The 26,324-nt window shown below is 41.9% G+C and overlaps 1 protein-coding gene across 1 annotated transcript in view; it reads right to left on the minus strand.

The window, feature by feature from the left end:
- The window catches only part of LOC143962581 (exocyst complex component 1-like), a 36,812-nt gene extending 12,443 nt beyond the window's left edge, over positions 1-24,369 (minus strand). Inside the window, exons 1-2 of the mRNA XM_077471859.1 lie at positions 24,183-24,369; positions 3,634-3,764 (exon numbers count right to left, since the gene is read on the minus strand). Coding sequence (XP_077327985.1) covers positions 3,634-3,764; positions 24,183-24,309 — 258 coding nt within the window. The 5' untranslated portion in view covers positions 24,310-24,369. The remainder of the gene's footprint in view (positions 1-3,633; positions 3,765-24,182) is intronic.
- Between the last annotated feature and the right edge of the window lie 1,955 nt (positions 24,370-26,324).

Consider the following 26,324-nt stretch of genomic DNA (forward strand, 5'->3'; position numbering starts at 1 on the left):
TACCGCCCGCCTCATGCCGATATTCGTTGGCAGAAGGGCTCATATAGGCAAGCTCCGTGAGTCGGGTCGCGGGTCCCATAGACTCGATGTCCACGGGGATACCCGCGATCGCCTCACGGAGAGGAAGAACGAGGAGATGCTAATGTAAACAAGTATCTCCCCGTTCTGCCTAGTGACAGTACACTGATCTCTGCTCCCTGTGATCGGGAGCAGAGATCAGTGACATGTCACACATAGTCACACCCCCCCCCCCACAGTTAGAATCACTCTCCAGGACATAGTTAACTCCTACACTGCCCCCTAGTGGTTAACCCCTTCACTGCCAGTGTCATTTACACAGGAATCAGTGCATTTGTATAGCACTGTGAAAATATAGCTGAAAAACAGCAGCTAATAAACTCTGCGCCACTTATGCAAATGTAAAAATAAAAATAAACTAATAGTCAGTGAATCAAATAAACTAAGTGAAACACTAATAGCTGCTCCCTAGAAACTCTTATGGAAAGAACCTTCCCCTCATAGAAGGCTTCCTGATGACGTGTCAAACGAAACGTACGTTGAGGCGGTACCTAGTCACGTTCGTACACGTACAGTTCCGGTTGTTTTTGGTTGTCGGCTGTTTCTTGGTGGAACGCACGCCCTACACAACGAGGAACTACGCATCCATTACGAAACGATTGTTTTAAGCGAGCAGCCCCAGTGCCAGGTCGGGCACCGGTATATGTAAGCAGCCATTTGGCCTTATGTTTTTTTATTTATTTTTATTATTAAACGGTGTCACGCTATGGATTTTGTTTGCTCTCCTTTTTTTATGACCTGTCTGAATCTATGAGGGGAAGGTTCTTTCCATAAGAGGTCCATCTTATTCCATGTGAGCAGGGATTTCACCTGCATAAGCCTATTTGACTATCTTTTTAAATAAAGTAGTCAACAGCATCTGGTAAGAAGACAACTTTATCTTCACAGTTGGGGTGTCCAAAAGTTTGGTGAAGGGACGTGTCACAACTTTGTAGAAGATTTCAACCACCTTCTGGCATATGGATTTAGATGGAGTTTTTTACTGGGTAATTCAAGAACTCCAAACTCTCTGCACTCCCTGCAGAGAGTTTGGAGTTCTTGAATTACCCGGCACACATGAAGCGGATGAGATCCAGCCGATGAGGAGTAATATCTGAGAGCCCGTGAAACCAGGCAGATCTGATCTTGAATTACCCGGGACCCATGAAGCGGATGAGATCCAGCCGATGAGGAGTAATATCTGAGAGCCCGTGTAACCAGGCAGATCTGGTAAGAATATAACTAAAGGGGGTCGCCTTATGCCTAGGATTGCACCCCAGCAAATTTGGGATCACTGCATTTCACTGTTGGAAGTTTAATCACGTTAAGGAAGGATTGCATCGTATACCCCTTATGATCTGTGCCAGGATACTTTGTTTCAGTTTTGTTTTTTCTATGGACTGGAATAGATAATTCTGTTTCAGTTCCTCTTTCACTGAAACCATCTTGATTATTCAGTATAATCTGGACATATGGATAGTCATCATGGACAATAACTATTTTGTATGACTATATTTTGGAGTATATACATGTTTTCCGTAGAACTAGAGTTTGCACTAGAACAAATAACATATATATATTTTTTTTTTCTATAGAGTAATATGCGCTGTTGTTTCTACAGGTGAATTGATTTATTCATTTAGCTTGTAGATGTCTGTTTGACATTTCTTAGTGGTTTTATTTATTTAATGCCTTTTAAAACAGCTGCTTAAATTCCACAGCTCCCAGGTAGAAAGCACACCATTCAGTGTTAAGCGCCTTTTGTTTGCTTGGCTAACGGGCGGAGGTTACCCTAAGCAAAGGTGTATATTTGTGAGGTATGGGCCTAAACTGAGGAAAAAAACTTTTTTATATATTTATGGGGGGATATTTATTATAGCAAAATGTAAAAAAAAAAAGATTTTTTTTTCAAAATTGTTGCTCTATTTTTGTTTATAGCGCAAAAAAAAAACAAAAAAACAGAGAGGTGATCAAATACCACCAAAAGGAAGCTCTATTTGTGGAAAAAAAAGGGACATCAATTTTGTTTGGGAGCCACGTCGCACGACCGCGCAATTGTCAGTTAAAGCGACGCAGTGCCGAATCGCAAAAGTGCTCTGGTCTTTGGCCAGCAAAATGGTCCGGGGCTTAAGTGGTTAATTGTTAATTATGAGGAAAGCCTGTCATAAACAGTAAATATACCAAAACACTATTACTTTGAAGGTTGGGGAAATGCGTAGGGGTTTTATTCACTCAAAGCTAAATAGGCTGTTCATTGTGCAAGTGAATTCTCACCTTGCAAGGGAATTCTTTTGTAGTTTAGTGAATGTTGTGAAAATTCCATTTGCAACGAAGACCCAATCATGTGCAAGTAAAATTTTAAATAAAAGGAATTCTTGCTTGCACATGATTGGATGATGGAAGTCAGCACAGCTTCCACTTGTTCACTAAACTAAGGATAAATTCCCTAAGTGCAAATTCCCATGAAAAGCAAACAGCCTACCGTATTTGTTTTTATTAAATCAGGCCATAGTGTTTTGTTTGGTTCATCTTCTAAAACAAGAAACAACAAAGACCTTTCAATCCCTAAAGGGTTCTGTTCCATGCACCGATTAGTCCCTTGGACATGATTTTGGAATATTGTTGCACTGACGATATAAAAAAATGAAGCTAGTGACAGAACACAAAGTATGATCTGTCACTTGCTACTAAGCAATTATCAGATTTAAATATTTCTCTCTGCTTGCATCATATAATGGAATATTTGTCATAATTTACTGCTTTTTCAAAAGCAGCACCTACGTAAACTATATTTGGAATGTTTCCGGAAAAAAGAAAAATACATGACTAAAAGCTTTTTTCACAGCAGATATTTTCACAAAATGGGTGGACATAAATAACGCATTGATTTCAGTAAGGCCTTCTATGTTTCCTCTAACTTGTAAGTCAGCAGCAAGTTAGAAAAATATGCATGTGACCATTTGAGTCAACTGCAATCAGGCTCTTGATGATGCAACATAAAAGAATTGCCCATTAATGTGCACTCATGAAAAAGGACAGTAATGGTTCCATGGTCTTATTAAAAAGCCTAAAGTTTAATGAATAATAAAAAAAAAAAAAATAATCCCCAGATAAAGTTAAAATATAAACGTAGGTCTGGGCTCCCTCTACTCCCTTAGCGCTGCCCTCCACAGTAATCCATCTTCACCACAAGATGCTTCGGCTCTTTCAGTTTGAATAATGTTGGGTATTCTTGTAACATCTTGTGAGCCCATGGCACCAAAGTTATCCAACCACCATGGGCTTGCAGAAATAATGCTGAAGATAGGGGTTCCACATCAATATGAAGCACCCCTTTCCACAGTATTCAGGACTCACAGCTGAGGACATACATGAAGAAATTGGATCTGTGATGTCACTGGGCCTAAGTCTTCTTGATAACAGGTATGTATAAATAACTTTTTCATCAAAAAGGGTGTTGGGTGCTCAAAGAGGATTAGGGCATTAGAACGAGGGTTTTCAGTACAGTACAGGATAAATAAAGGGAGAATGTGATGGATTGATTGTTGTCTGTATAAAGAGCTGTGATCCGCTTACCTGTGATTGATCAACGCCATCAATTAATGTCAAATCCTTCAAAAGCCACGTGCCCCTTGATTCATATTTTAAAACCATTTTCCTTTCTGTCACAGCTAGCCAAGTCAGGCAGACATCCTTTGTTGCTGACACTATGATACCAAATAATAAATGTCACCTTCAAATTACAAAGAAAAGGCATTTATCAGAGTAAACTTTGCTGTATTCCAAATGCAAATGTACACTCTACTCTTTCTACATACAGTCTATGGGAAAACAATTAGGCTACAGATTTCAGTGCCTTTGTTTATGTTTTCTTATTGTGTGCAGTATTTTTGAGAATAGGAATTTTGTCAGGAAATTTAAAAGCCTAAAGGGAAAAATGGGGTAAAGGGTTAGACATTGATACATACAAAAATACAACTTTTAGTACAACCAAGTATGGCTTTTATTTCTGTTAGGCCGCGTACACACGCGCGGACTGTTCGCCCAACCTTGTCCGCTGAACAGTGTTTGGGCGGACAGTCCGCTCGTGTGTGGGGCTTCAGCGGACAGTTTCAGCGGACAGTTGGCCGAACAAGGTCTTACGGAAATTCCGAAAAACTGTCCGCTGAAACCTTGTTTCAGCGGACTGTTCGCTCGTGTGTAGGCTTGTTCGGCCAACTAAGTCTCGCGCATGCTCAGAAAGGATTTCCACGTCGGAAGGTTGCATTGCAGTGTATAGGACGTCGTATTTTTCGTCCCGTCGTACGTGCCGTTCACGTCATCGCGCACGGTTTCAGCAAACTGTTCGTCCGTCGTGTGTGGCCATGTCCGTCCATGCTAAGTTTGAGCGGACTGTTCGCTCAAACTGTTGGACGGACAAAGTTGGGCCAACAGTCCGCGCGTGTGTACGCGGCCTTAGACTTTTTTTCTGCCTGTGTCCCTGTTTCCGATTTTTTTTTCTGTAGTGAAACCATTTTTAAATGGACAGAATGTGGAGGAAAATTTGGATAGCAGTAAAAACTTGACAGGAGCTCTAATTCTTGCCTATGCTGTCCAAAACTAGTAGACGTTTTAAGTTTGACATACACTTTCGGTTTTGAACAAAGTAGTAGAATGGTTAAAACTCCTGTCAGTCAATGTATTATTGTTTGTATCCCATTGGGGAAAGTTCTCTTCATGTTTTGTTAGAGACAAGACAGAGAATGAGAGGTAATTGCTCTAATGTCTGGGGAATGTTCCCCCTAAACTAAAAAAAGTTTTAAGACGTAACTCTTATGTTTAACATAAATGTAAGGTGACTTCTGCCATTCATTTTCTATCCTCGCAATCATAGAGGCTGTTGTGAGCTCTTTATTGCTCCTTCTCCCATGTCACAGCTCTCTAGCAATCCCTAGATAGCAGCAGTGAAGTGCCTGTGCAAAAAGTGTCCATATACTACCCTAGCTTGTCTATATACTACCCTAGCCTGTCCACATACTACCCTAGCCTATCCAAATACTACCCTAGCCTGTCCATATATTATCCTAGCCTGTCTATATACTACCTTAGCCTGTCCATATACTACCCTAGCCTGTCTATATACTACCCTAGCCAGTCCATATGCTACCCTAGCCTGTCCATATGCTACCCTAGCCTGTCCATATACTACCCTAGCCAGTCCATATACTACCCTAGCCTGTCCATATACTACACTACCCTGTCTATTTACTACACTAGCCTATCTATACACTACCCTAACCTATCCATATACTACCCTAACCTGTCCATATACTACCCTAGCCTGTCCATATACTACCCTAGTCTGTCCATATACTACCCTAGCCTGTCTATATACTACCCTAGACAGTCTATATACCACCCTTAACTGTCCATATACTACCCTTAACTGTCCATATACTACCCTAGCCTGTCTATATACTACCCTAGCCTGTTCAAATACTACCCTAGCCTCTCCATATACTAGACTGTCTATATACTACCCTAGCCTGTCCATTAGACTGGGTCCAGAGGGGCAGGTTTGGGCCTGTGGACCACGGCTGAAGAAATAGGTCAAGAGGTGCCTCAAAAATCTCCACTCTGCCACCTCCACCATATACATGGGCAGGGCAAAGGGGATGGAGTCAGGGGCAGAGCCAGTGGGGGCGGTGGAAAAATTAGGTTTTGTCTAGGGCAATAGTGGCGAACCTTGGCACCCCAGATGTTTTGGAACTACATTTCCCATGATGCTCATGCACTCAGCAGTGTAGTTGAGCATCATGGCAAATGTACTTCCAAAACATCTCGGGTGCCAAGGTTCCCCATCACTGGTCTAGGGTGTTAAAAATCCTTGCACCAGCCCTGGACATGGGTGTTGAGGTTGCGTGAACACAGTAGTGAATAGAATAACTGACAGCACAGGTTCCACCTTTTTTATGCTGTTTAGAGTGGATCGGGCATCTATTATTCTCGGTGTATGCTACCTTTACAGTACTTTAGTAGAACTTTGGTACGGTTAAGCAATAACACATTCCTATTTATTTTACTGTTAAATGTTGTATATCTGTATTTTCATAATTAACTTGAATTTACATTTAAATATATTGAGTATTTAAATGTATGAACATATCACAAATAATGTTTTAAGCCCCAAAAATTCAAGTTTAATGAGATTTCATTATAAGGACAAAAAAAGCACTTACTGTTTAACCCTTTGGCGCAGGCACCTCCAGGCCCTTTAAGGGTTTTCAGATGCCCGGGGGTGGGGTTTATGATCTTGTGACTGCTGTGATTGGCTGTCACAGTGGTCACATGAAACTGAAAGCTCCTGATCGCAAGCAGCAATTGGGAGCTTTGGCAATTGAGAACTGCCTGTAACTGTGCGCGCTCTAGTACACAAATACGCAGCCTCGTTAAGGTCCACCGGCTGAAAGGCCGCATATTTGCGTACTGTCAGCGCCAAGAGATTAAGTCATAAAAAGGGCTATAACTACTTACATTAACAGGAAATGTTTGCGGCAATAACTAAATTGTTTTTGTGAACTTACATTTGTGAGCACTTAAATGTCCAAAATTCCAGTAACCTTCTGATTGGTTCACCCAGCAGAACAAATCTGAAAAAAGGGTCATTTGATACCCTAAATAGTTCATGTGTTTGCTTTTCATGGGAAGCCTGTACATCACAGAACTTGATTTCTTCCTCCACTAAAGATGTGCCATACTTTGTAATCACAGCAGCCTAGAACAGGAGCATAGTACATCTATATTGGTTAAGTGAAGGGAAAATATTCTGACCCACAATCTTGGGGAGTCTTATGTACAACAAAAAGCATGTTCCCCACGGGATCCATTGTACTCAATGACCAGTGCTCCAATGGTTAGGGGTGGGGTGGGGTGTGCATTGATTCCTCAAGTGGACTAGGAACTATAAAGAGGACACCTTTGTTGGTTTTCAAAGCAAATTGCAGATGTTCACCTAGGAAAACAAATCTTGGATTTGTCCATTATTCTGATTCTGTGTTCGCCAGTTTCCGAAAATAGCTTCAGTGTAGGACTGAAACTCTAACATAATCAGTGGAGACTGGTGTTCCATTTTTGGATGGATGGCAGCAAACAAGCCCACCCGCTTGCCTGCCCACTCGCCGTTTTCTCACCTGCACTTACCCTATCCAGGTCGCGGGCGTCTTCTCCTCCTGGCCAATATGTTCGCTTCTCCTCCCCGCCAATCCGGTCTTAGGACCCGCTTCCTGTCCTGATTGATTGAGAGGAGAAGCAGGAAGACAATAGCAAATGTTGATTCGCCAATGTCACAAGTGGGTGGGCTCTGCACCCTGAGGCCAACCTTTTTGCTGCCAATTAGAGCCTCTGGCACGTAGAAATCCATGCTTCTGTCAGGCGCCAGCGTATGGAGATTAGGGGGGCGCGCCCCTTATGGACCGCCTGCCGCTGAACATAATATATAAAAATTCAAATCTAGATAACATGTGAAATTAATTAATAATCTTCTAATGCTGCCGGGACAGTATTCAACTGTGCAAAAATTGAATTGCCTACACTATATACCTTGTTTATTGTGCTATACTCAGAGAAAACACCAGCATTTGAGCAGGAAAGTTCTGAGGTTGTGAGTTGAATGGCTTTGACAGCAAGGAACACAATGTCAGGACAGCAAGGACAACATCAGTTTATTAAATGTTGATCAGTTGTGATGTCATAGGTGAAATGATGTGGCTTATGAGCCTGCAGGAGACACAGCAGTAGGTGGTAAACATCCAAAATATTCCATTAAAACTTTCAAAAGGGGAGGCAGAGATGATGTTCCCAGAACACCACTGCTTATGTTTTTGTTGGGAGTGTAGTAGCCTAACACACCTTAACAACACATGGATAAAACAACATATTTGCACACTGTACATAAGTGAAAGTTGCATTTTGTGTCTTACTGGAATATACCTTTAATCCCATTAAAAAATACATAGTATATAGCCATAATACAAGTGTAGCACTGACAAGCTAAACTTGGCAGAAAAAAGAAGAAAAGTATTACTAATTAACCTTTCATATTGACATTATTACATTTTTACGGCCTCACCACCCCATGACAAGTCTGTATATATTTAGGTACAGGAAGCATTTTCTTTTTAGTTCCTTTTTTATTACATATATTATTTCCTGTGTACGTGTGTTTGCGCGTGGAAGGTTTGTTCACTGCATTTTAGTATTGATTTTTTTTTAAAACTGTATTGACGTTGACAAGTCATTACACTCAATGTGTGGCAACATGCTGTGATGCATTATACAGTGTCAGAAAAATTGCGAAAGTGTAACATATTCTACATTTTTCTAGCACTCAATGGAGCTGGTGTGAATGTGTCATTAAGAGAATTGTTTCCTCCTTTATGGAGTTACATAACCATTTAGAAAAACATTTATCTTCCAATCACAATAAAGGGTTTGAGCACAGTAGAATGAGAGTATGGGGTGCTGCTGCAGAGAATGAAGCAGCATCTCCTTGCCTTTGGGGAAAAAGAATGCTTGATGTGATTAGAAAAGAATCAAAGCCTTCTGTGTGAGAGAGATAGTTTCACTATCCTGATAAACATGGCACCGCTGTCTGTCTTGCTCCAGGGAGATCAAAGTAAAAGGGTGCCTAATCAATCTAGCTGCATTGTAATTAAAGATATTAGGACAGGGGTAAGCAGGGCTCAAGTCCTGCGGGAACGCATGGGAACGGAGTTCCTGTACTTTTTCCACAACAGGAACTCAGTTCCCATTAGCAGCCATGTCTTGCAAGACTTTGAAGTATGTGAGGTGTGTGGCAGGTGCTACACCAGCAGCTGCCGACACAGCTCGCAATAGTAAGTGCCACACACCTGACCATTCCGGCATTGCCAGTAGGGGGCCCCATATCAGCTTCCTCTTCGATCTACCTGTCAATCACAGCTAGGTCTAGCTGAAGGGTAGATCAGCTATTCTGCTCACAGGACATGCAGAGAGAGAGGTGAGCTGAGGGAGGAACATCAGTTTGGGGTGGTAAGCTGAGCACAATACCTGGCAAAATTTAATGCCAGGAAGGAAGTTTATGTGGAAATATGTGAAGGGTTGGAATAGCAGCGCGTGTGTGTTGGAGCCCTGCAGTGTTTGCAGCCCCTCCAAGCTAACATACATCTCCTAAGCAGGAACACATCACTATCTCCCCAAGCATTCTGTCCAGATAATGTGCAGTTAATTTATCACCTTTCCGTTTAAACCTGTGTTATCCAAACTCTGTTCAATGAAAAGTGTAAACTCACCACATAAACACTCTATATACAAAATAAATAGAAAAAATTCCCCAATAAAGATCAAAACATGATGTTCACATTTGCATGGAAGCATAATTGAATGAATGCTGATTATTCAGAGAATTACCGAATTTATGTTTATTGAGGATTGTTTTTTTTATGTAATAACAGTTAAGCTTCATACACACAATAGGAAAATTGGATGAGCGTATTTTTTATTTTTTTCGGTGGGGGAGTGGATCTAGGGTGGGAGTTCCCACACTTTTTCCCCCAGGACTTGACCCCTGGGGGTAAGCAACGTTTTGAGCACAGTGTGACAAAAAATGTTTTCAAAGAAATTGAGCGTTCCGGTTTTATAACAAAAAATGTCAACTTCACACTCTCAATCACGAAAATCATTTTTTATAAAGTAAATGCTGTAAACTACTTTAGTAGTGAGAAATTAACATCCTGCACTCTCAAGCCTCAGATCAGCCCCAATTCCTGCACCTTCACACCTCAGATCACTGTCCCTCCTGCAATTCTGCCCCACCACTCTATCCCCCTGCTCAGCTCATCTGCCCCACCACTGTACCCCCTGTACATCTGCCCCACCATTGTACCCACCTGCTCATCTGCTCTACCACTGTAACCCCCCTGCTCATCTGCCCCACCACTGTAACTCCCTGTACATCTGCTCACCACTGTACTACCCTGATCATCTGCTCCACCAATGTACCCCTTTCTCATCTGCCCCACCAATGTACCACCTTTCTTATCTGCCCCACCAATATACCTCCTTTCTCATCTCCCCCCCCCCACTGTAACTGCCTGCACATTTGCCCCACCACTGTACTACCCTAAACATCTGCCCACCTCTGTACCCCCTGCTCATCTGTCACACCACTGTAACCCCCTACTCATCTGCCCCATCTATGTTCCCCCTTTCTCATCTGCCCCACCACTGTATCTCCATGCACATCTGCTCCACCATTGAACCATCTTCTCATCTGTCCTAACACTGAACTTATCTGTTCATCTTCCCCCACAACTGTAACCCCCTTTCTCCCTGGCACCACGACTGTACCTCCTGTACATCTGTCCCACCTCTGCTCCCCCTGCTCTTCTGCCCCACCACTGTAACATCCTGCTCATTTGTCCCACCAATGTACCTGCTTTCTCCTCTGCCCCAACACTGTATCCCCCTGTTCATCTTTCCCACCACTGTAACCCCCTTTTCATCTGACCCAACACTGAACCCCCCTCCCTGCTCATCTGCCCCACTACTGTAACCCCCTGCTTTTCTGTCCCACAGCTGAACCGCCTTGCTCTTCTGTCCCACCACTGCACCCCCCCTGCTAATTTGCCCTAGCAATGTACCCCTTTTCTCATCTGCCCCACCACTATACCTCCCTGCACATCTGCTCCACCGCCATATCCGTACGCTCTTCTGTCTCACTATTGAATCACTTTCCCATCTGTCCTAACACTGAACTCATCTGCTCATCTGCCCCACCACTGTAACCCACTTTCTCATCTGCCCCACCAATGTACCTCCGGCACATTTGTCTCACCTCTGTACCCCCTCCCCGCTCTTCTGCTCCAACTCTGTTCCCCCTGCTCTCCTGCCCCACCACTGTTCCCCCTGCGTTCTTGCCCCCCCCACTGTAACTCCCTGCTCTTCTGCCCCACCAATACACCTCCTTTCACATCTGCCCCACTGCTCTATTCCCCTGATTTTCTGCCCCAACACTGAACCTCCCTGCTCATCTGGCCCATCACTGTACCCCACTGCTCTTCTGTCCCACTGCTGAACCCCTTCTCATCTCTTCCCCCACTGTACCTCCGGCACATCTGCCCCACCGCTGTACCCTCCTGCTCATCTGTCTCACCTCTGAACCTCTTATGCTCATTTTCCCCACCGCGGTACCCTCCTGATCATCTGTTCCACTGCTGTACCCTCTTCTCATCTATGATATGCGTGATATGCAGAGTGGTGAAAGGAAGCAGAGATGAGACACATCTACCTGTCCTGGCACACTCATCCTGCTGATCCACTTCTCGCATCCAGCAAACCGACTTGTATGTGATGTATGTGATGTATGTGATGTCACATACAAGCATATGGAGTGGATGCGCAATGATACGTTTGGGTCAGGGGCATTTTCTGAAAGCAGTAGGCCTGTGTGCAGGATCATAAGTTGGGCCCTCGCAGCTGAGAAAAAGCGTGGCGCTCTGCTCCACAGGAAAAGTTGGGTGTGATTTTCATTGCACTGAATACTGGCTGTGGCTTACACCGAGTGCAGAGGGGTTCAGTAATACGTGACAGAAAGTTTCAGGAATAATTTCAACAAAGTTCCCAGAAGCTCAACAGTAATTTCACAAACTGTCACCTGATTGTGGTTTTCTCAATCACAGTGAAATCCCTTCTTTCTGGGATTGGTAGTGGCAACGAAGCGAGTCATCTTCCTCCAGATTGTTTACAGTTTGCAGTCACTTTGGTTGTCATTCATATACACTCCTGTTTTCAGGCGTCTCGGTGGCAACCCTTTGCCATGGCTGTCCACCCTCACTCCTGTTCATTCATCTCCCACCAGTCCCCTTTCTTTACCCCTCCCCCTTTATACATTAGTCGCGCCACACAACAAAGACCTCGCTGTCATCACAACCCCTTTCACACCAATTGTGCACTACATTTGTTTGGCCTAATCACCTCCTACTCTTATTGTCACATGTTCACTTTAGTTATGCGCTGTCTGCCCGGGTCTGCCCAGTTTAACAGTTTCTATTATTTATATATTCGTACCATTACATTATGTGACAGGGACCAGTAAGGTCATAGGCCATGCAAATGTTACCTTGCAACATTTTTGTACCCCACTGTGATATATGGTGGACTCTGCAACTCTATCATGTTACCCATTTTTGCCATGTTATTACCAGTTACTACTGTTTTAGGAATTGACACCACGATTAATGTGTATTCCTATTTGTATGTATATGGAAATTACAGGTCCTTCTCAAAAAATTAGCATATTGTGATAAAGTTCATTATTTTCTGTAATGTACTGATAAACATTAGACTTTCATATATTTTAGATTCATTACACACAACTGAAGTAGTTCAAGCCTTTTCTTGTTTTAATATTGATGATTTTGGCATACAGCTCCTGAAAACCCAAAAATCCTATCTCAAAAAATTAGCATATTTCATCCGACCAATAAAAGAAAAGTGTTTTTAATACAAAATAAGTCAACCTTCAAATAATTATGTTCAGTTATGCACTCAATACTTGGTCGGGAATCCTTTTGCAGAAATGACTGCTTCAATGCGGCGTGGCATGGAGGCAACCAGCCTGTGGCACTGCTGAGGTGTTATGGAGGCCCAGGATGCTTCGATAGCGGCCTTAAGCTCATCCAGAGTGTTGGGTCTTGCGTCTCTCAACTTTCTCTTCCCAATATCCCACAGATTCTCTATGGGGTTCAGGTCAGGAGAGTTGGCAGGCCAATTGAGCACAGTAATACCATGGTCAGTAAACCATTTACCAGTGGTTTTGGCACTGTGAGCAGGTGCCAGGTCGTGCTGAAAAATGAAATCATAAAGCCTTTCAGCAGATGGAAGCATGAAGTGCTCCAAAATCTCCTGATAGCTAGCTGCATTGACCCTGCCCTTGATAAAACACAGAGGACCAACACCAGCAGCTGGCATGGCACCCCAGACCATCACTGACTGTGGGTACTTGACACTGGACCTCAGGCATTTTGGCATTTCCCTCTCCCCAGTCTTCCTCCAGACTCTGGCACCTTGATTTCCGAATGACATGCAAAATTTGCTTTCATCCGAAAAAAGTACTTTGGACCACTGAGCAACAGTCCAGTGCTGCTTCTCTGTAGCCCAGGTCAGGCGCTTCTGCCGCTGTTTCTGGTTCAAAAGTGGCTTGACCTGGGGAATGCGGCACCAGTAGCCCATTTCCTGCACACGCCTGTTCACGGTGGCTCTGGATGTTTCTACTCCAGACTCAGTCCACTGCTTCCGCAGGTCCTCCAAGGTCTGGAATCGGTCCTTCTCCACAATCTTCTTCAGGGTCCGGTCACCTCTTCTCGTTGTGCAGCGTTTTCTGCCACACTTTTTCCTTCCCACAGACTTCCAACTGAGGTGTCTTGATACAGCACTCTGGGAACAGCCTATTCGTTCAGAAATTTCTTTCTGTGTCTTACCCTCTTGCTTGAGGGTGTCAATGATGGCCTTCTGGACAGCAGTCAGGTCGGCAGTCTTACCCATGATTGCGGTTTTGAGTAATGAACCAGGCTGGGAGTTTTTAAAAGCCTCAGGAATCTTTTGCAGGTGTTTAGAGTTAATTAGTTGATTCAGATGATTAGGTTAAAAGCTTGTTTAGAGAACCTTTTCATGATATGCTAATTTTTTGAGATAGGAATTTGGGGTTTTCATGAGCTGTATGCCAAAATCATCAATATTAAAACAAGAAAAGGCTTGAACTACTTCAGTTGTGTGTAATGAATCTAAAATATATGAAAGTCTAATGTTTATCAGTACATTACAGAAAATAATGAACTTTATCACAATATGCTAATTTTTTGAGAAGGACCTGTATATGTGTAATTTTGTTGTTTACGGAATAAAAAATATCTTAATCTCCACCATGGTATTTAATTTAACCATGTGCTTTGTTCAAAGTCCCACCCTCTTGCTCCTAATTTTAACAATATCATTGTCAGGAATGGAGGCACGTTACCTTACCAGGCCATGGCCTCATTTAACGTCCCAATGTTTCCCCTCCCCTTTTTCCCCAATTTTTGCTTTTTATCTGCCTCCAGATGGTGGGCGGGGATAGCAGGACTGTGATTGGCTTTAGCAGTGGACGAGACAGTCCTCCTCCTCCTGGAAACAGGACTGCCCCCCCCCCCCCAGCAGAACTGCACCCAATCACTTCCTCATCACAAAAGATGACAATCGCAGCTACAACAGAGTTAGATAACCAAACAATGTTTCCCATCTTTTACAATGTGTGAGGGCACAGTGCCTCCCCCTCAGTGTCGGTGTGGCATGGGGAATTGTGAAATCGGAATGCATTAGTGTCTCATTGACACTTCCCTGCGCTGCTCTGCTGATGGGGAGGGAGTCGAGTGCGGCAAAAGAGGCTTTGCATACTGTTTTAGGCAGTAAGAGCTCCATTCATTTGCTGGCCACCTAAACCGGGGGGGGGGGGGGGGGTAGTGAATGGCACAATTGCACAAATATGGTCACAACCACTTGTTGACCCAGTAAGTGATTTTTTAGAAGATATATATATTCACTTTGATTCATTATTTCATATTGTCTTTTATCCACTAGATGGCAGATGTCCAATTAATCACTGGCCTGATGGATGGGTGAACATATGGATGCCCAGAGCACCACTGGGGGGGGGGCAGACATTTACGGGTCTTCCTGTTGGCACCTTTGTCCTGCCATTTGCATTTGTGTGTGTCCATTTGGTGTATTTCATCCCACTGGTGACCATCCGGCTGTTCCCTTTGAGTGACCGCTGTTTCATAAGATTCGTTGACCCATCAGAATTTGTAACGAAAGTGATGTTCCATCGCCACCATCATGCTACACCCTGCACTCCTCCACTGTAAGGGTATAGTGACAAGGCAACAAGCGGACACCTTATTACACCCACTGGAGTCTTGCATTTCAGACTTATTTTGAAAGGTACATGGAGCTTATATGGTGAAATACAGGATTTGGAAATCCATCGGACCATTTACATGTTGGATTATAAAAGCAGCAGCGTTCTGTGAGATCAGCAGGTTTGCCGCTGCTTTTAAAATGTAACATCTAAACCCTCTGCCTTGAGGGTGACACATCCAAGTACATTGTGAGTATAATGATAAGACCCAATTGCTAATTTCTTTGATGCCAATAAAAGGATGTACTTAATTGGGTGTAATTTACTAAAGGCAAACCCACTTTGCACTGAAAGTGCACTTGGAAGTGCAGTCACTGTAGATCCGAGGGGAACATGCAAGGAAAATAAAAAACAGCATTTTAGCTTGCACATGATTGAATCAGCAGAGCTTCCCCTCATTTAAGATTTACCCCTTCGATTTACAGCGACTGCACTTCCAAGTTCTGCACACTTGCAATGCAAAGTGGATTTCCATATCGTAAATAACCCCTATTGAATCTAATACCCTGCACATTTTATAGTTGTAGCATCGTTGGGAGATCTTTGGCTTGTTTGATGCCTACAACCTCATTCTTGGATTAAAAACGTCTGACAGTGATTTCAAACTTAGCTTTTGTAATTTTACTGAAGTATCCTTTGGATTTCTTATTAATCAGTGTCAATTTGAGGTATGATCTTCTTTTCCTGTGGCTTTTTTGGACACAGTTTAGTATATCTCATATTAATTAATTCAAGGGTGTGTCTCTTCCCCCTCAGGCAGTGGGCTTGTCATTTGAGCTCCTGTTTTCCCCTCTGTGGTGACTGGTGATGTCTCGGTGCAGCATATGATGTTGGATTCTTAACAGATACTCATTTATTAAATAATAAGTTGAGGGAACTCCCCCAGTTCACCCACTAATATGTGTGCTCATTTATATTATTGGTTTAAAGTGGACCTTCAGTCATTTTTTTCAGCTTTCCACCTATTAAATCTTCTGCCCTTGTTGTTTTAACTTTGGATAGTTAAACATTTTTTTCCTGCCAGTAAATAATTTATACAGCCCACTTCCTGTTTCTTATCTGGTAAAAAGCCTAGGCTTATGATATTATGCACAACTCTCACTCTTGTGAGAGTTTGCCAGAAAGGGGGGGGGGGGGGGGGGGTGAGTCATAAGAGGGCTAGTGAGAGCTGCAGAGCTGAAGATGTGTTGCTGTGTGTCTGTGTAAATCCGGGAAGTGAACAGGCAGCAGCTTCAGCTGTCCACAATTAAAATGGATGCTGCCAGACTTAGTGGAGGGAGATTTCTGCAACATATTTGGCAAGTACAGAATCACAGTATATATAAAATAATATGCAAAGTGGTTTGAAGGAAGCTTCAGAATGGCAAAGATGTTTTTATTACAAATTATGTGAGCAGACTGCAGTTCCTCTTTAAATTACCCATATTTGTTTGATCAATATATATCATGATTTAATGTTCCAGTGTATTTTTATTAATACTTTTTTCATGTTTATGTGTCTGTATACTAATATATTGCTCTTTTGAAGTGACCTGGTATACAATATTCTCAGACATCCCAACCTGCAAAAACTAATTTCAGGGAGGTGGCAAACTAATTTCAGGGAGGTGGCGCTTCTGGCCCGAAAACGCACCCCCCCACCCCCCATGGCAAAATATTATTTAAATCCCTTTCTCAATATTTTTTTCTTTTTTGTAGTGCAGGGGGTGGGGGTGGGTGGCAGTGGACAGTGCCAGTAGTTTTTTTAATAATTGATTTTTCTACATTTTAATTTGTTTTTAATTATTTTTTTTCACAATGCTTTTTTTTTTTTTTTTACGCTTTTTCATTTTTTAGAATTTTTTTACAATATTTTTTTTTTTTTTTGGGGGGGGGCTTTGGTGAGATGTCAGGGGTCTAAACAGACCCCTGACATCTCTCCTTTGAGACAGACAAAGGGACTGAGGACACATTACCCAGTCCCTTTTTCAGCACTAAAGATGAATGAACAGGAGACAGAGGCTCCTGTCCATTCATAAACTGAGTAGAGTAAATACAGTTTACTCTGCTCAGTAATCACAGGACACAAGAGCGATCTTGCTCACTGTGTCCTATTACTAGTTCCCCCCACAGCTGGTGGGAGAGGAGGAGATCCAGTTACGGGGGACAAGGGGTGGCAGAGAAGGACATGGATGGGCATGGGGGAGGAGTACACAGAGAAGCTGGGGATGATCGGTGCGCAGCAAGAGGTACAGCAGCCGCATCAATCATTCCCGGTAGATCGGAAGGGTGCCTGCGGGTGTGCAGGAGCCACTGCAGAAATGCGGGAGTCTCCCGCACCTTCCGGGATACTTGAGATGTCTGTATTCTAGCAAAATTTCTTTAGGAAGCCATAGTATGGCAAACATGTAGAGATGAATATATTGCAACAGTACTATATGAATAACATTTCTTTCTCAGTGTTTTCGTGTGAAAAAATATTTTATTGATATCAATAAAAATTTGTTTTTATATATTGTTTGTGTTTGGCACCTTGAAAATCCCATAGCTACCCTCTTATGGGCTGTACACATGATAGGATTTTCCGACAACAAATGTTGGATGTGAGCTTGTTGTCGGAAAGTCAGTGTGTATGCTCCATAGAATATTTGTTGTCGGAATTTCCACCAACAAATGTTTGAGAGCAGGTTCTCAAATTTTCCGGCAACAAGACTTGAAAACTCAGACAACATTTCTGCGACCATGTGTTTGCAAGACAAGTTTGAGCCAACGTCCACTGTTTTGTTGTCAGAAAATCCTATCGTGTGTACATAGCTTTAGTCATTTGCTTCATTTGGTGCCCAGGGTAATTTCAGACACAGGTTTTCCTTCTTTATGGTCACATGACATTGACTAATAATGGCCATGGCCATGGACAACTACATCACTGGGCTTACTTCACCTTTCTACCCATTTCTTTACATTCTTTACATTACAGTGTAACAATGGGTTTGAATGTGTCCACCGATTGGCAGATTTTTTTTCTTTTAGCAAATTGGTGGGTGTTGTTTATTGTGAATTGACACATTGGACAGTATGATTGATGATGAATTTACATTGTGGGACTTTTTTTTTTATAGTACTTATAAAGTGCTATAAAATTTTAGTATAAAATTTTAGTATAAAATTTTATTTTTTTCTTTGTGAATGAGTAGGGGTATTATGTACCCCTAACTCATTCACACAGGGGTTAAGGCTGGTATCTAGGGGTCTCCTTATTTTTAAAGGGGGCTTCCAGATTCTGATGAGCCCTCACCTGTAGATTCCCTCAAACACTGGGCCAGAGTTGTGGGGAAGAGGCCCCTGTCCTCATCAACAACGTAACCCTCACCCATTTTGAGGCCATGTGGTCTGGTATTGTTCAGAAGGAGTGTGAATGCTCATCCCCCAGTTCCTGGCTTGTCAGGATGCATGCTCGGCTAAAGATCTGGTGTGGATATTGCGGGGAGGGGGGGTTCCACCCTTTTTGTCTTATTTTTTGCATGGGGTTCCATAGGCCTGGTACACATTTTTAGGGTAAAGTCTTGTCAGTTTTTTTTGTGGGATACCCATTAGAATCTATACCATACCCTCATCTAGGATAAGAGTCTGCAGATGAAGGGAATTTCCAGCAACTTTGTTTTTGTAGTAGGTTGCATACATTATACAGATGTGCCAATTCACAGGCAGGTTCAGGGCACCCCCCAGGAATGTGTTGGGAAGTTTCAATGCCTCCAATCATGTTATTCAAATTAATTTTTCAATTTTACTGTTGCCCTTTAAGCATTATTATAATTGCTGCTCCTCGCCAAATGGAATTTACCTCAGGCAGTATCTGCCCCGTGCCATTTGTTTTGACAAGCTTTTGCTTATTATGCCCTGTACACACGATCGGACATTCCGATGGAAAATGTGCGATCAGATTGTGTTGTCAGAAATTCCGATCGTGTGTGGGCTCCATCGGACTTTTTCCGTCGGAACTTCCGGCACACAAAGTTTGAGAGCTGAATCTAAAATGTTCCGACAACAAAATCCGAGTGTTTAAATCCCCATCGTGTGTAGACAAATCCGACGCACAAAGTGCCATGCATGCTCAGAATAAATTACGAGACGAAAGCTATTGGTTACTGGCCCGTTTATAGTCCCGACGTACTTGTGTTACATCACCGCGTTCTGAACGATCGGATTTTCTGACAACTTTGTGCGACCGTGTGTATGCAAAACAAGTTTGGGCCAAAATCCGTTGGAAAAAATCTGACAGATTTTTTTGTCAGAATGTCCGATCGTGTGTACAGGGCATTAGTCTAGAAAATAGTTTTTTTTTTAACACTCATCTTCTATTAACATTATAACAAAGTATGGGAAGGGAAATGGGACTTTAAATGAGGCATGTCATTGGTAGAAATATATATGTAGATCTGAGAATTATTTTTAATAAATGTCATTTGTTTAGTGTCATAATCCCCTAAGGGTGGTCCATGATATGTGTAGGCATAATGAATAAATGAATAAATAATATATAATTTTAAATATAATCATAAAAATCAGAAAATTATTAACATGATAATTGTAATAATACATTTAATGCAAACAATCAATCAATGGACATAATTAATACAATAGATACAAATAAATGTATAAATACAATTATAGATAATAAATGCATAAAAATATGTAAACAGTAGATGATGATAATATTGAAATTCATGATTGAAACAGACTTGTCTGGACACCCTTAGTTGTATACCCAACGTATTTCATAGCTGACTGCCAATCATCAGGGGTAAGGTGCACATGTATACTGGAAAATCTGATAAATAAATTAACTGTTAATATACAAAGCCCTTAAATGAGCGGGAAATGTCGAATCCTAAAAATACTTAGAAAGATCCGCAAGTAAGGCCCAGCTCCAGTAGGGGAACGGCATGTTGGTCTGGAAGTGATTGTTCCAACTGGGGTTGAGGCAGGATAACACCCACCTCTCCATCAAACACCCCCCCCCCCCCCCCCCCCCCGAGAAAGGGCAAAGAGGAACAGCCGCCATGGAACAAACCAGACAGTCACGCCACAAGATATCATGTGTACATATTTGACCCAAATCTGTGAAAAAGTGTGAATGAAAACAAAAACTGAGTAAACTGAAAATGTGTGACACAAGTCAAACGTGTATCACATAGGTCTCTATGGGTGGTTGGAAAGTATGCTATGCATACTAGCTCATTATGCCTTAGTCTTGCAGGGTGTATTTTTTTTTCTCTTTAAGCACCCACACTCGTTCAGGTTGAACTGGATGCACTGGTGTCTTTATTCAACCTTGCTAACTATGTAACTATTCCTGTGCCACAGAGAAGTCTCCTAATGAAAAGTGTCATTGCTGTCTTTAAAGTATAAAAAATACTGTTGTGATTGATATTAATAAGTGACAAAGCTATCAACAACTATGGGTGGAGCATGTAACATGAACCAAAAGTGAATTTATCATTATTTAAAGAGGGATTCCACCTACAAAAAAAATATTAAAAGCCAGCAGCTATAAATACTACAGCTGCTGACTTTTAATAAATGGACACTCACCTGTCCCGGGTTCCACTGATGCCGGCAGCCGAGGCCGATCGATCTCTCGGCTCTCGGCTGCTGCCGCCACCATTCTAGGTGAGGGAATCAGGAAGTGAAGCGAATCGGCTTCACTTCCCGGTTCCCTACTGCGCATGCGCAAGTCGCGCAGCACAATAGGAATTCTCTGCGCTGTCTCTGAGACCCGTGTGTGTCCCAGCAGACAGCGCGGCAGGACAGGAAATGGCGTAGACTCCCACGGGAGTCTATGCCCGGAAGTGGGTGTAAATACCTGTCTTTGACAGGTATCTCCACCCCCCTCCCTCCTGAAAGGTGCCAATTGTGACACCGGAGGGGGGGAGGGTTCCGATCAGCGGAAGTTCCACTTTAGGGTGGAACCCCGCTTTAACATATTCCATTGAAGCATTTTGTTGTATCTGTTTAATAAGTACAAAGAAAATACTAGCTGATCCTGCCTGAAGTATACTGAGCTTATCATTTGTCATGCTCTTTGCAGTGTTATCTGATGCCACATACTTTCCGGCAGACTAGGTCAGACGGGATTAGTCCATCGGACAATCCGATTGTGTGTGGGCTATTCCGATCGTTTTTTGAAAAAAAAAATCAGACGGACCTAGAAATAGAACATGTTTCAAATCTATCCGACGGACTGTGTGCTAGCCCGACAGACCAAATACGACGCAAGGGCAGCTATTGGCTACTGGCTATTGAACTTCCTTGTTTAGTCCCGTTTACGTCATCACGTTCAAAGCGAACGGAGTTTCAAATGGACTTAGTCCATTCGTGTGTGGCCAAGTCCGTTTGTTTGGATAGTCCGTTGGTACTCTGCCGAAAGTTCAACGGGAAGACCGTCGGACCTAGTCTGCCGGAAAGTCCAGTCGTGTATACATGGCATCAAGCAATGTTATCAACCCTGTCCAGATCACCTCTGTGTTCTATAGTCCTGTCCTAGGGGGATCACGCTGTTCCTCCATGGACACTGTACAGTGAGTTAACCAGATGAAAATAAAGGGAAAAGGCCTGAAAATAAAAACAAATGCACCCGCCACAGCTGAGGTACCAGTAAGCTGTAATAAATCTAAATGTGGGTTCTTGGGTTTAGATATACTTTAAAGTATAACTCCCCTTTTGTTGAGAAAAAAAAACAATCCCTTCTGAGTGATCAATGTACATTGCAAATACTTTAACAAACTTTGTAGTAAATGCCTACATGTTTCTGTTCTGAAGAAAAAAAAGAAGCTGTTTGCAGTCTGATTCCTGATTGGGAGGGTCTGGTTCACTTTCAGTGTTTTAATGAGAAAAGCTGCAGTGCATGCATTCCATTAAAAGTAAATAACCTTTAGAGAGTATCACACCAAAAATGAAATTTCTTTTGCAGGGAATGCCTAAAATACCACTTGCATCTAAATATTTAATTGAGAGCCAGTTCACACTGGAAAGCATGCGTTCCGGTGCAGTCCTGTGCGTTCTGGTTTTGACAGCTTATTTAGCTCATTGGGCTGCCAAACATAACAGAAAGCATAAAAAGTAGTGCAAGCACTATTTCTTTAGATCACAGCACACCAAATTGCATTGTACTGCAGAACCAGTAACCCAAGGAGATCTGAGATTCCTTGCAAAACCACTGCCCAGAGCAGGCAAGTATAACATGCTTGTTATTTAAAAAAAAATGATGTCTCATGTTGGATATCTGTCATGTATGAGTATAATGTCTTGAAGAAGCAGCAATAACCACAAAATGTGTCACTGACTTGATACATACAACAGTAATCCTCTTTTGTATGAAATAATTAATTTTATGTTCCTTTGCTTTTAACCTTTGTAATAAAATTATGTAAATCTTTTTTACTTACATTTGATTGTTTTTGGTGTGTAATTTAAATATAAGTGGGCCTCCCTTTTTTTGGGTTGGTGACCCCGGGTATTTAGCCATATGACCCCCATTGCTGCTCTGACAACCCCACATTATTTTCTACTATTTACTGGCTCGATCACCAGTTGAAATGAAAAGGGGAAAAAAGCCTAAAAAAGAACAGAAAATGTAGCAGCCACATAAATGTATTGGCAAGCCTCAATATATTAAATTTGTGGTTTTGTGTTTAATAGTAATTTAAGTAACTACTGCTTACATGTTGATGAATCACAAACCAGTATCCTAGCTCTTAGAGATACCAATTGTGAACAGTAACACCCTATTGATTCACAGCTATGTCCAAGCACTGAAATTCACCTAGTTTAGCGAAGCAGTGCACCACAATGAGGAGTAATGCATTATCATGAGTTGTGAGCTGCATGCAGATGCACTATGGTGCCATTCATAATGAATAGCTCCACAGGGCACCAACAAGCATACAGTAATTTGGCCCCAACAGAAAAGTGTTAGTGTGGTTCTTTAGTATAAGGGGTATTTTTAAACATAGGGACACTTTAGGTGAGCTCCTACATTTACAAGTTCTAAGTACCAAGAGTTCCATGGTGAAAAACTGCCAGCCAAATGAATAACCCTCTTTACTATACCTCAGCTAGCCAAATCTGTTTACACAATCCATATCAGAAGTCACCAGTCAACCAGTTTTAGTGATCTGATGCCCATCATTTTCATGATCTTAGATGACAGGAATGGAACCTAGCTTGATTTTTTCCACTGCTGCCATTCATTTTCAAGGTACAAAAGTGTTGTGGGATCTGAGACCTCCTTCTGCATACCACTACTGCAAAAATAGGTATCGGAGAAATTCTGGACTTCTGTCAGTTTGAAGAGATCTCACTGTTTTCCTCTGCCCTTTCTCAGTAACAAGAAAATTCACTCACAGACAGATTTAGAGAATGTAGTGTGTAAAAATGAGATCAGCCATTTTGAACATACTGAAACCCCCACATATGGCACAAAAATCATTTCACAGTCAAAGCATCTTAGATCAGCCATCTCCCTCATTCTGTTTGGTCTAACAACAATGTAGTGTCTTGACCATGTCTGCATGCTACACTAGAAGTGTTCAGCTATATTCACAACTTTATCTAATGAAGGTAATGTGCCACAACTGCATATTATATAATATATGTCATATACCTATTTCTTAGGTAACTGAAATTGTACAGTTCCATTGCAGTCAAGTAAGCCAATATAAGACATTACAGTAAAATTTTATCTCAATATAGAGAATAAAAAAGAGGGATAACAATAAAAACTGTCCTGTCTTAAGACCCATATACACTATCAGATTTTCTGCTGATTTTTTTCCTTCAGATTTACCAAAACCATATCCTATGAGGTTAAACCTTAGGAGTTTCAATTTGTATGCAATCAGGCAGGCCCTTACACTACATGGTTTTAGTAAATCTGAAGGAAAAAATCAGCAGAAAATCTGATAGTGTGTATGGGGCTTAAATTATAATAGGATAACACATGCTATATTTTCAATAAACATTTCTAAAACTGTTTCTAAACTTGAAACAAATATTTTTTTAATGTAATGTAAAAGCATTTCTCTTAAGCTTATTTAAGCAATCGTAGACCATGATTTTCACAGTTATATTGCAATATTTACTTAGCTGAACAACTAATACAAAAAGAGATACATACCAGATATGCATAGATAATTCTTGGGATCTTCTTTACTTACATTTGCAAGCTGCAAAATATGAACCAGTCTATCCCCTTTAATCTGAAATATTTCCTTCTCCAAGTTGTTTTTGAGCATTGACACCATAGTGCTGATGCAGGACTGAGAATAACAAAGATTGATGTATAGGCTGAGCCAATGCTTATGTAGCCATTTACTGTAGTATGATAATAATTTCATGTTGTCGTCTTTAAAAAAAACTCCACTCAATATTTTCCAAACCATTGAATCAATGCTTTGATAGCTATGGAAAAGGAAAAGATGGAAAATGTGCACCATTACAACAGGATGTATGGAGTAATGCTGTCAAAAAACACTGCGTGTGTCCCATGTGGGGTGTTGGGGGAGGAATAACAAGACCCTTGCCTGATGAGTAGTAGCAATACTGTTCACTTGATACTATTATCTTCCGTCATTTGTACTCAACTATGTGTCTTTTTTCTTATATTGTGAATCTATGGCAGAAACTGTTATCATTCTGTACTATGCAATATAATTCAATATAAACCATATAAAATACTGCGTGTACTGTGTGAATGCTATAAAGTTCTATTAATGGATTTTAAAGATTTGACATAGGCGAACAACAGCTGGTTGTTAAGGAGCGGGCTGGGAAGCGGGCCACCGCATCCTCAACAACAGATGACTCAGTAGGCCTGGGGAATTTAAAAAAATGAATTGCTGGAAATAAAAAATTGTGAAAAAAAACAGTGTGGGGTCCCCCCCAATCCATACCAGGTCCTTTTGGGTCTAGTATGTATTTTAAAGGGAACTCCACACCAAAATGTAAAAAAAAAAGAACCCCCCCCCCCTCAAATACATACCAGATCCATAGGTATTTTGAGGAGAACCCCCTCGTCAAAATAAAGAAAAAAAAGCCTTATCCAAGCATGCAGCTTTGCAGGCCTGGAAAGGGAGGATACGAGCGAGCCACATGCCCTCAACATGGGGGGGGCTCCTTTTCCCCATGTTGATGGGGACAAGGGCCTCTTCCCCACAACCCTGGCCGGTGGTTGTGGAGGTCTGTGGGCAGGGAGCTTATCGAATTCCCTATGGGAATGAGTATGGGGTACTTATTCACCAAAAAAAGTGTCAACAAGAAATGCCCCCCTGCCCCAAAGTTTTAAAAACTGATGGCTTTACAGGAGCAGTGATTTTAATAATGCTTAAATATCGTGCCCGGAGGGTGTCCTTAGTATGCCTGTAAAGTAGCGCATGTTTCCCATGTTTATAACAGTACCACAGCAAAATGAAATTTCTAAAGGAAAAAAGTCATTTAAAACTGCTCGAAGCTGTAATATATTGTCGGGTCCCGGCAATATAGATAAAAATGACTGGAAAAAAACAGCATGGGTCCCCCCAGTCCTTTACCAGGATCTGAAGGGCCTGGTATGGATGTTGGGGGAACCCCCACACAATTTTGTTTTTAAATTTGGGTGCAGGGTTCCCCTTACTATCCATACCAGACCCAAAGAGCCTGGTAATGGACTGGGGGGGACCCATACCGTTTTTTTCAATGATTTGTATCTATATTGCCGAGACCCAACAATACATTACAGTCACGAGCAGTTTGAAATTACTTTTTTTTTGGGAAAAAATTTATTTTTTTTAGAAATATCAATTTGCTGTAGTACTTTTATAAACACGGGAAAGATGCACTCCTTCACAGGCATACTAAGGACACCCCCAGGCACGATATTTAAAGGAATATTTCATTTTGCATTGATACATGTCCCCTTGGGCAGGACCTGGGTCCCCAAACACTCTTTATGGCAATAACTTGCATATAAGCCTTTAAAATGAGCACTTTTGGTTTTTCAATGTTAGTGTCCCATAGACTTTAACAGCGCTTCGTGGCTTTCGAATTTGCACATCCCTAATGACAACTGAAGTCCCCCATATCTGGTTTCAATTTCAACACAAGTTCACTTCTTAAACAGCAATATATATTTACTTGACCAACAAAAAGGCGCAGTTCGTGTATTAGATTGCAAAACACAAGGGGGGCTTTTTACATGACTCTTTGAAAGGGAGGATGTAGCCAGGAGCTGGATATCTGTGCGTGCAATCAGGAGACATTGTTTAACCTCATTGTTTGGGAG

The sequence above is a fragment of the Lithobates pipiens genome, unplaced genomic scaffold (genome assembly GCF_037356315.1).
Source record: "Lithobates pipiens isolate NorthernLeopardFrog02 unplaced genomic scaffold, aLitPip1_a1.2 Scaffold_8, whole genome shotgun sequence".
Lineage (NCBI taxonomy): Eukaryota > Metazoa > Chordata > Amphibia > Anura > Ranidae > Lithobates > Lithobates pipiens.